The 12,205-nt window shown below is 35.3% G+C and overlaps 1 protein-coding gene across 1 annotated transcript in view; it reads left to right on the top strand.

Moving 5' to 3' along the window:
* LOC138702282 (uncharacterized) overlaps positions 1–10,779 on the top strand; it is a 736,569-nt gene extending 725,790 nt beyond the window's left edge. Inside the window, exon 4 of the mRNA XM_069829864.1 lies at positions 10,620–10,779. Coding sequence (XP_069685965.1) covers positions 10,620–10,779 — 160 coding nt within the window. The remainder of the gene's footprint in view (positions 1–10,619) is intronic.
* The last annotated feature ends 1,426 nt before the right edge of the window (positions 10,780–12,205 follow it).

Raw genomic sequence — 12,205 nt, 5'->3', positions numbered from 1 at the left:
ATTGCTTGTAGTACTATGTTTGTACTTGGTGAAATATATGTCAAGTCTGGAACGGGTAGAATAATTATGAATGGATGAACAAGTAGGAAGATTATGCACATTACGCTTAACATACAGAAGGCAATCGAGAACAAACATTGACGGCAACGTAAGTATTCCTAGTTGTACAAAAAGTGGTTTACAATGAGTTCTAGAAGAGACACCACAAATAATTCTCACTGCTCTCTTTTGAAGGATAAACAACTTAGAAACCGAAGTATGGTTGCCCCACAAAAGCGTTCCGTACCTTAAGTGACTGTAAATATGGGCATAATAAACTGTAAGTAAAGAATTGTAACATAATGTTTGTCTGTGGATTCGTAATAATCGTAAGAGCAAAATTAATGTAGATATATTTAGTTATATGTCATTCTAAGTGTTAAACAGTTAAAATTTAGTGTTAAATAAGACAATTTGGATCGAAAGAATGATTAACATAATGAAGGAAAATTGATATATTAAAAATAAATGTTCTAGAAAAGTAATATTAAAAGAAAGAACATATTCTAGAGATGAAAAACAGTCTTTCTGACAATCGGCTTTTGAAAGTAATCGATGTTTGACAGCTCTTTATACAGTGTACACTAAAATGCACTATTTTCACTATTTAAACTATCATAGAGAATGATCAAACATATTTACACCATTGTACACAATTTAAAAATAAGTAGGCCATAATATTGTGAAATGAAATACTTTGCACTACAATACACAAAACTGTACACAAGCTTAATAGTGTAAATAATGTTTGTTAGCGTATACAGTAAATGGCTTTTAAGGAACCTCCAGGTTCATTGCCGCCCGCACATAAGCCCGCCGTCGGTCCCTATCCTGAGCAAGATTAATCCAGTCTCTTTCTTAATACTCCACCTCCTTCAAAACAATTTTAATATTATCCTCCCATTCACGTCTCGGCCTCCCCAAAAGCCTCTTTCCCACCGGCCTCCCAACTATCACTCTATATGCATTTATAGATTCACGTGCTACATGCCCTGCCCATCTCAAACGTCTGGATTTAATGTTCCTGATTATGTCAGGTGAAGAATACAATGCGTGCAGTTTCTTCATTTTCCTGTAATTTCATCCCTCTTAGCCCCAAATATTTTCCTAAGAACCTTATTCTCAAACACCCTTAATCTCTGTTCCTTTCTCAAAGTGAGAGTCCAAGTTCCACAACCATGCAGAACAACCGGTAATATAACTGTTTTATAAATTCTAATTTTCAGATTTTTTGACAGCATACTAGATGACAAAAGCTTCTCAGCCGTATAATAACAGTATTCTAGTGTACATGGTGTAAATAATTTAAATTTTCAATATTAGTGTATTTGTTAAAGTGGTCCACGTTTTTTTCTGCCTCACTTTACGAGACAACAGTCACTTGAGTTGTCAGTGAAGTAATTCGCTAGCTAGATGCAAGTGCGTTGTCCAGTTAAAAACTCCAGTAATGCTTAATCTTGTAGTCACCTGGGACAAAGTACGGTCCTTACTCATAAGTACTTCCCATTAATAGAACGCAATGATTTTGAAACAATTGACTCGTATCTCATAACCTGTAAAGAGACATAGGCTACTATATCTTTTTTAATTAACTCGTGAAACCAAATGTATTGAAATGAGTATAGAAGCGAAGTGTACCTCATTTTCTATGAAGTTCTCGTAGGCGTATGGCGAAGGTCTGAGGCAGCCCAAACAAGAATAATGACGCGCTGGAGGTCCTAAGAGACACTCGAGGAAGCCAAATAATAATTCTTAACTATCACAAATTTGTCAAGCCGGACTGCTCTATGAAATTTACTGCCTCATTGTTTCGCAGCTATTTGTTCAACTTAGTTTCGTACAACGGAACTGTAATTTCTTTCTCGAGTACACCAGGAAGGAAAATACTGGTTGTTCTTGTTTGTTTCGTAACATTTGTCTTGTTAGGAAACCCAGAGGTCATGGAGAAAACGGGCACCATCATTGTGGCGTAAGTGCATCCACGTCTCAAGCTATTGTATAGCACGTGTGTTCTTTACAGTTACTAATACGAAGTGTTCAGTAATTCCATATGCTAAAGGTAGATAGGAGGACAAGTTCGAATTAAATACACACACAGTTTAATATGTGACATGTGAAGAAAGAGGAAATTTCAATTGACTGGAAGAAAATACTATTCTGTTCTATATGTATACAGGGTGTAACAAAAATGTCAAAGCTTTGGTAAAATGTTCCTCACATCTTACTTACTTACTTACTGGCTTTTAAGGAACCCGGAGGTTCATTGCCGCCCTCACATAAGCCCGCCATTGGTCCCTATCCTGAGCAAGATTAATCCAGTCTCTACCATCATATCCCACCTCCCTCAAATCCATTTTAATATTATCTTCCCACTTAAGTCTCGACCTCCCCAAAGGTCTTTTTCCCTCCGGCCTCCCAACTAACACTCTATATGCATTTCTGGATTCGACCATGCGTGATACATGTCCTGCCCATCTCAAACGTCTGGATTTTATGTTCCTAATTATGTCAGGTGAAGAATACAATGCGTGCAGCTCTGCGTTGTGTAACTTTCTCCATTCTCCTGTAACTTCATCCCTCTTAACCCCAAATATTTTCCTAAGAACCTTATTCTCAAACACCCTTAATCTCTGTTCCTCTCTCAAAGTGAGAGTCCAAGTTTCACAACCATACAGAACTACCGGTAATATAACTGTTTTGTAAATTCTAACTTTCAGATTTTTTGACAGCAGACTAATGACAAAAGCTTCTCAACCGAATAATAACAGGCATTTCCCATATTTATTCTGCGTTTAATTTCCTCCCGAGTGTCATTTAAATTTTGTTACTGTTGCTCCAAGATATTTGAATTTTTCCACCTCTTCGAAAGATAAATGTCCAATTTTTATAGTTCCATTTCGTACAATATTCTGGTCATGAGACATGATCATATACTTAGTCTTTTCGGGATTTACTTCCAACCCTATCGCTTTATCAACTAGAATTTCCGCGTTTTCCCTAATCGTTTGTGGATTCACGTCATCCGCATATACAAGAATCTGATGTAACCCATTCAACTCCAAACCCTGTCTATTATCCTGAACTTTCCTAATGGCATATTCTAGAGCGAAATTAAAAAGTAAAGGTGATAGTGCATCTCCCTGCTTTAGCCCTCAGTGAATTGGAAAAGCATCAGATAGAAATTTGCCTATACGGACTCTGCTGTAAGTTTCACTAAGACACATTTTTAATTAATCGAACTAGTTTCTTGGGAATACAAAATTCAATAAGAATATTATATAAAACTTCTCTCTTAACCGAGTCATACGCCTTTTTGAAATTTATGAATAACTGATTTACTGTACCCTTATACTCCCATTTTTTTTCCAATATCTGTCGAATACAAAAAATCTGATCAATAGTCGATCTATTACGCGCAAAACCACACTGATGATCCCCAATGATTTCATCTACATATGGAGCTAATCTTCTCAAAAGGATATTCGACAAAATTTTGTACGACGTCAACAAAAGTGATATTCCTCGAAAGTTACTACAGTTAGTCTTGTCCCCCTTCTTAAAAATAGGTACGATTATGGACACCTTCCATTGTTCTGGTACAACTTCCTTTTCCCAAATTGCAAGTACAAGTTTATAAATTTCGCCCTTCCACCCTCTTGTATTAATTCTGCTGGAATTTGATCAATACCTGGAGACTTGTAATTTTTCGTTCCTCACATCAAGAGGATGAAATTATGTTATATGAACATAGGTCAGGAAACGCTTTATTTCCTTTTTAAGAGTTCTTCTAATTCATTTACATCGCATCATGCACAAGCAATATTCCTCTCTGTGGATTGCCGCCAGAATCGTAACGTGCGAGTGCACCAGAACAGTCGGCCGCATTATTTTCATTTTAGGGCTTCTTTTCTTTTTACAGAAGTCACTTAAAGGGATAGAATTTTTCTTAGTGGGTTATTTAACGACGCTCTATCAGCTACTAGGTTATTTAGTGTTAATGGGATTGATGATAGCGAGATGAGGCCGAGGATTCGTCATAGATTATCTGACATTTGCCTTACAGTTGGGGAAAACATCGGAAAAAAACCAACCAGATTATCACCTCAAGCGGGAATCGAACCCAAAGGTAGAATTATTGCAGAAGATAAGAGAATATTCTGAGGAAACTCCCTTCATCACCACTGTGACAATAATGTATTTCTCATTAAACTTACTGAGATTTCGACCGGAATTTCAGGAGTGGAAAACTCCAACACTCTATCAAACGATGCAGAATTCTGTACTAGTGCAGTGTGTTGTACAGTATGAAAGGCGATACCAGTTGGATTTGTTTCGGTAACGCACGATGCCGACTTCACATCGCCAGACACCTGCTACGGAATTCACACCTTTAATATATGGGCACCTTTTCAGCTCAGCGATCACACAATTGAATGATAACTCACGGGTTATTGTGCCCTCACCCTGTCATTACATCTCCCATCCGAACAATTTTTGTGGAAGCGGTTATTATTTACGAACTGCGGGATAATGATATAGCATTCGCCAGCCATATGAGAAACTATGGCGCCAATTTACTTCGTTTCTCCGAGAGTTGCGGAGATTGGGATGCACGATGGGAAAATATTACTTGGAATTTTCGTCTTCATCTGTGGCCCCTCGTACAGTTCGAATATTGCCTATTACGAACCTAATATGGAAATGGAATGCGAGTAAGGTTTCTTAGTTGTGGACGAGGTATGTCCACATAAGGTTCTAACATCTGACTCTCACGTACAAAAATGTAGATGGACTGGTCGACGCTATATTACGTTTTAAAAACGCCAAAAATTAAATTTCATGCTTCATACCTTGAGATTAGTTATCAAATTCACTCTGGATGAAGTCTGTACTATCAGAACAGAATTCAGCTATGAAGAGCAGAATGTGTGGCTGTAGATTATGTAACACTCGCTACCTATGGGAAGGACAAGCCACTGTACAAGTTTATGTACAGGGACATCATTTTATTTTTACTTCAATTTTTATTGTACCTGAGTTTTTGAATGTACTTCACTCCCACCCCCTCTACTAGTAAAATTCCAAGCGTATACAGTCCAAGTCGCATTATGGCCATAGTAAACACAAACAGTACAGAGTTAGGGAGTTATAATTACGTTCCAGAATTATGTTCGCTTTCAATATTGAATCATATTCTCGCACATGTAGGCTACTGTCGTCCGTTTGCCTATGTCGCATCCCGATTTCCCCGACCCGCTTCTGCTCGTCCCTCTGTAAAGGCTAGTGGCTGGGCTATCTTAGCTCTTTTATGAAAACATTAATTTCTGTTAGAAATTGGACGTCTACGTAATATTATATAACTGTTTAAAATAACTTAAATAAAAAGGCCTCGTTAATTAATTGTCACGTGATTTCCCTCCTTTCTACGATCCTGCGACAAAACCACTTGGACGGACAGTAGATAGCATGTGTGAGTAATTTTATCTTTTCGGATCGGGCAGAAGTGAAGATTGAATTTACAGTACGTAAGGTACTCTTTTATAGAGTAGGTACAGAATTATTTCAACATGAGTTACTAGTACGAAGGATGAAACTGGTAATTGGAATTATATACAATAGTCTATAGTGCGATAATATGTAAAAAGGAACTGAAGCATGTATCAAAATGAACGGCCACCATTTTAAAAAATGAGTTTAAATATCCATATTATGATTATTTTTCAGTTTAACTTCATTCTCTATATTGTACGTTAATGTGCCGTAGACAGTATAATATACACTGCATAATGAATACGTCCGAATGGACAGCTCAGTTCGTGAGTAAAAACACTTATTGTTAATACAGTACTCTATTTTGATTGAAGAAAAACCTAATGAAAATTATCAAACTCAAAATTGCGATAATTCCTACTTTACGTAAATAGATGAACTATTTTTCTTCCCTCCTATACCTAGTAAAGTGATTTGTTTGTATTTTACGCCAATATCATCGAACTCCAGTTGTGGAAAGGGGTTGCAAATGGTGTTTCCGGTTCTCACCCGTTATCCACAGGGTATAGCCAGATTAATGTTAGAAATATTAGTAAAAATAAAATTATGTCCCTGTACTTTATTACCTTCATTGTTGTTGATAGAAAATCTTAAGAGGACTGGGTAGTGATTAAGTATCAAGAATTCAATTTTTTATTTTGTTTGAAAAAAAAAAGAAGTTCAAAACTTGCTTTACAAGAAGGGTTTAAATACTTCGTTAATTATTTTCATCGAAATATTACAGTTTTGGATTTTGGCCGGTATGTGTTTCATTATAATAATTGCCATAGTACCCTAAGTATTTAATGAGGAGACGTCTTGTTCAATAACCTTACTGTAGAGACAGATTTTGGTAAATATGTGTTGTTCCTCTAAAAACCATGACTTTGTTTTAGTTGTAGAAATTTTCATGTTGTACTGTTCGGCTAGGAGTTGAAGATGATAGAGTGCTGTAGACCATGTTCTGAATTTGCAAGAAGTACTATGTAATCAGTAGAATCCGGATTTTTAGGCATTTATAACAGTTAAAATAGGCAGACAGAAAGGACAATAAAACGCAAGAAACGGCACAATAAATTTTGAAAAAGGCATTATGAATTTTAAAAAGGCATAATATATTTTAACAATAAATTTAAACTCGTGGCTTGTGCAGAAATGCTGCAAACTAAGTTCATTAGACGTTCAAATAAACATTTTTCAGATTTATTTTCAATGAAGAATACCAGACATTCTGAAAGTTATTTGCTTCCATAATAATGAAAGATACTCTCTCTCGAGCCAATACTGAAGAGAACCACGCATATAAATATCTACACCACACCGCCAATAAATATATGAAAAAGACCCAACCCGACTTGATTAATAACTATAAAAATATTTGATTTTTAATAATATTATCTTACGTAAGTTTTGTAGCTTTCAGTAACCTATACTATATATACTATATAGCCGCCACTCAGTAAAATACAGACGTGGACAAATTATTAACAAAATTGACGATTTTTATGATAATTCTGTTTACAAAATTTCACTTTTCAATTTAGACTACAGTTGCCAAATTTGCATATTTCTATCATTACAATAGATAGACACATGCAAAAATGTCAACTGTAGTTTAAATTGAGGAGTCAAATTTTGTAAAAATATATAATAAAAATCTTCATATTTTGTTAATAATTTGTAAATATGCAAAAATGTCAACTGCAGTTTAAATTGAAGAGTCAGATTTTGTAAAAATATAAAATAAAAATTTTCAGTTTTGCTAATAATTTGGAAATATCTAAAATGTAAACTGTAGTCCAAATTGAAGAGTGAAATTTTGTAAAAATATATAATAAAAATCTTAAGTTTTGCTAATAATTTGTAAATATGCAAAAATATGAAATGTAATCCAAATTGAAGAGTCAAATTTTGTAAAAAAATTATACAATACAAATCTTCAATTTTGCTAATAATTTCGAAATAAGCAAAAATGTAAACTGAAGAATCATATTTTGTAAAAATATGTAATAAAATCTTCAATTTTGCTAATAATTTGTCCACGTCTGTATAGAAATCAAAATCTAATTTAAGTTATTCTCTACATCTACTTATATAACCCCAAAACGTTTCACTTTCATATCATCAATATAGCATTAATATGTATAATTAATGAAAAATAGTCACTTCATGGCATTAACTACAATAATATTTCATTTCTAATGGTAATAATTCATCAAACCACCTCAAGTTTTGTAGTTTTTAATATCCAATACACAGCTGTACCCAGAAAGTAAGTTAAGTTTTTAATAACCAATTTAATTTGAGCTTTAAATATGTCAGAATTCTTGTACATCATGGTCTTCGTGTAATATTGTTTACTGTAGTATGTGTTTTGTTTTATTCTGAAATGCAACACGGCCGACTTGATGCTCGCTTCGCTTCTCCTTTACAAAAAAGCGAAGGTAATATCAAGTCGGTCGTGAATGCTATTAGCTAGTTCTCAAAACAGACGACAGATGGATTTTGGAAAATAGGAAAATTATGTTGAAAAATTGACATTTAACTGAAAACTACTATTTTTCGGAAAAACTTTGAGTTCCAAGCTTAAAAATGAGGGGTCATTTATTAAAATCCGTCCAGCCGTTAGCCCGTAATTTCCGTTACCAGTTCAAATTATATATATAGATTATATCAACATAACTCACTATTTACTTCGTAGTTGGCACATGTTGACTTATAAAATACTTTTTTCGTTATTAACTGTCTTTTCACAAACCTTAAATAAAAAAACTGTTTCATCGGTTGAAAACACATGGGCACCATTTCACTAACGTAAACATGAAGTTTACTTTGCAATGGTTTACTGAATTTAGGCATTCTAGCTAACCGATCTTATACCTTCTGTCACCCGACTATAACTGACTGTTCCTCACTCAAATTTTTTTCTCCTATAATAATAGACACGTGTAGCACAAAATTGTAACAGTAAGATTTGAAAATATGAAAACAAACAACTTGAAATGCTACGTGACAATTTCTATGGGAACGAGCTTAATTTAAAATTATATAGCTGATTGTTGGTATCGTGAAGACATGACAATATTACATTTGTAACTGTGGATTGTCGATCATTATTCATATTACACCAATAGTATTAAGGCACGATTATTAGCAGATTAAGCACCGAAATAAATTACTTTTATTTACTATTGTTAGGAGTGCTGTCATGGTCATTTTTTTTCTTGGCCATACGCTCCATCCCTTGTTTTCTCCCTCGAAATATATTTTACTCTCCTCTCTCTATCTCTCCGACTGTCATTTAATGATTTCTTTTAATATTAAAGAAGAAGTAAAGAAATTGTTTTGTTTTACATTTTAATTATACAAGTTTGATTTAAAGAATATACCATGTAGCACTACCGTAGATGCACACTTGTCTCGATGAATCTTGGAGTGTGTATTTGCAGCATTTCATGTTTTTCAACCATTATCTTATATAATTCTGAATTCCAGTTCTGCAGAGATGGACAATTTTTGTTTATGAACATCAAACAAAATACATTAGGAACAGCAAGAGATGATAAGATTTGCACAGATCTTCGCGTACAAAACTTGGCCACCCATATGCCGTATGGTATGACTCCATACAGACAAAATTTTCTTTTCCCCACACGATTAATTAAAAAAAATTTAGGTTCCCATACAATGTACGGCCCCGTATGGTCTCCATGATAGCACTGATTGTTAGTAAAGTGAGCCATTATTTCATAGAGATTTAAATTTCATACACATTACATTACAATTAATTAGAAAATTTCGAATAAACAAGAAGTATTGCTTTAAAATAACAAAAAAGGCATTTGTTATTATCTGAAAATGCCCTAATCATACTTACTTACTTACTTACTTACTGGTTTTTAAGGAACCCGAAGGTTCATTGCCGCCCTCACATAAGCCCGCCATCGGTCCCTATCCTTAGCAAGATTAATCCAGTCTCTATCATCATATCCCACCTCCCTCAAATCCATTTTAATATTATCTTCCCATCTACGTCTCGGCCTCCCCAAAGGTCTTTTTCCCTCCGGCCTCCCAACTAACACTGTATGTGCATTTCTGGATTCGCTCAAACGTGCTACATGCCCTGCCCATCTCAAACGTCTGGATTTAATGTTCCTTATTATGTCAGGCGAAGAATACAATGCGTGCAGTTCTGTGTTGTGTAACTTTCTCCATTCTCCTGTAACTTCATCCCTCTTAGCCCCAAATATTTTCTTAAGCACCTTACTCTCAAACACCCTTAACCTATGTTCCTCTCTCAAAGTGAGAGTCCAAGTTTCACAACCATACAGAAGAACCGGTAATATAACTGTTTTATAAATTCTAACTTTCAGATTTTTGGACAGCAGACTGGATGATAAAAGCTTCTCAACCGAATAATAACAGGCATTTCCCATATTTATTCTGTGTTTAATTTCCTCCCGAGTATCATTTATATTTGTTACTGTTGTTCCAAGATATTTGAACTTCTCCACCTCTTCAAAAGATAAATTTCCAAATTTTATATTTCCATTTCGTACAATATTCTCGTCACGAGACATAATCATATACTTTGTCTTTTCGGGATTTACTTCCAAACCTATCTCTCTACTTGCTTCCAGTAAAATTCCCGTGTTTTCCCTAATCGTTTGTGGATTTTCTCCTAACATATTCACGTCATCGGCATAGGCCCTAATAATAATAATAATAATAATAATAATAATAATAATAATAAAAATAATAATAATAATAATAATAATATGGTGATTCGTTGTTATTTCTATTGTCTGAGATCTACATGGCGAGGAATACAATATATATTTACAGCATATAGAAATATCATAACGATCCTGTCAGTGACTGGGAACCTCACCGAACCTTGTGGCTGCTGATGATGGTCGTCTCCGCTTTCAGAACGTGTGACGCAGCCTTGGAACGCAAATACATATTTTATGTGCCTCGGCAGACTTACATCACTCTTAAACACAGGTGTAAAACATGGATGTGTTCTTGTACGCGCTGGGTTTCATTAGCAAGAGGCAAGGACACGGCCGGGTCGGTCTGCCTCGTCTCAAAGTGACACTTAACGTGGGCAGCGGGTCTCGTCTGGTCCAGCGTGATGAGATCACACTGCACTGCATGCTTATCAGTGATGGAACTACCTACAAGTTCCATTTTAATAGCAATTTGTAACCTGGGAGAGTTCTTAAAGTAGATGAAATGATGGTTCAGTTACTTGTATATTAAATTGTAAAGAGAACCCAGACAATATACGAATAGAGATACAGACAAACGTAATAAAACAAGACAGATGTGAATGAATAGAAGAATTTGTAAATGAATGAAATGGTTAATGGATGGATGAGTGAACGAATTAATGGATAAATGTAATAGTTATCATGATTATGTCTCGTGACGAGAATATTGTACGAAATGGAAATATAAAAATTGGAAATTTATCTTTTGAAGAGGTGGAGTCTACCTGGTTGGCGAGTTGGTATAGTGCTGGCCTTCTATGCCCAGGGTTGCGGGTTCGATCCCGGGCCAGGTCGATGGCATTTAAGTGTGCTTAAATACGACAGGCTCATGTCAGTAGATTTACTGGCATGTAAAAGAACTCATGCGGGACAAAATTCCGGCACATCCGGCGACGCTGATATAACCTCTGCAGTTGCGAGCGTCGTTAAATAAAACATAACATTTAACATTTTGAAGAGGTGGAGAAGTTCAAATATCTTGGAGCAACAGTAACAAATATAAATGATACTCGGGAGGAAATTAAACGCAGAATAAATATGGGAAATGCCTGTTATTACTCGGTTGAGAAGCTTTTATCATCCAGTCTGCTGTCGAAAAATCTGACAGAATTTATAAAACAGTTATATTACCGGTTGCTCTTTATGGTTGTGAAACTTGGACTCTCACTTTGAGAGAGGAACATAGGTTAAGGGTGTTTGAGAATGAGGTGCTTAGGAAAATATTTGGGGCTAAGAGGGATGAAGTTACAGGAGAATGGAGAAAGTTACACAACACAGAACTGCACGCATTGTATTCTTCACCTGACATAATTAGGAACATTAAATCCAGACGTTTGCGATGGACAGGGCATGTAGCACGTATGGGCAAATCCAGAAATGCATATAGAGTGTTAGTTGGAAGGCCGGAGAGAAAAAGACCTTTAGGGAGGCCGAGACGTAGATGGGAAGATAATGTTAAAATGGATTTGAGGGAGGTGGGATATGATGATAGAGAATGGATTAATCTTGCTCAGGATAGGGACCAATGGGGGGGGGGGGGTTTATGTGAGAGCGGCAATGAACCTCCGGGTTCCTTAAAAGCCAGTAAGTAAGTAAGTAATATTTATAGTTTAAACGAATGAAGTAATGAGTTGGTAAGTTATGAATGCGTGAGTGAATTGATTATGATTGAGTATATTAAAGATTGAGTGAACAATGAATAGTATAATATGTGAATTTATGTTGTAAACGTGTAAATGAATGAGTTGTAAACTTGCAATTAGCTGTAAACGTGTGAGATAAACTGTAAATGTGTGAATTAACTCGTTGTAAATGTGTGAATTAATGAGTTGTAAATGTGTTAATGAATGAGTTGTAAATGT

Source organism: Periplaneta americana, chromosome 6, assembly GCF_040183065.1.
Source record: "Periplaneta americana isolate PAMFEO1 chromosome 6, P.americana_PAMFEO1_priV1, whole genome shotgun sequence".
Classification (NCBI taxonomy): domain Eukaryota; kingdom Metazoa; phylum Arthropoda; class Insecta; order Blattodea; family Blattidae; genus Periplaneta; species Periplaneta americana.
This window is presented reverse-complemented; position numbering and strand designations above follow the sequence as displayed.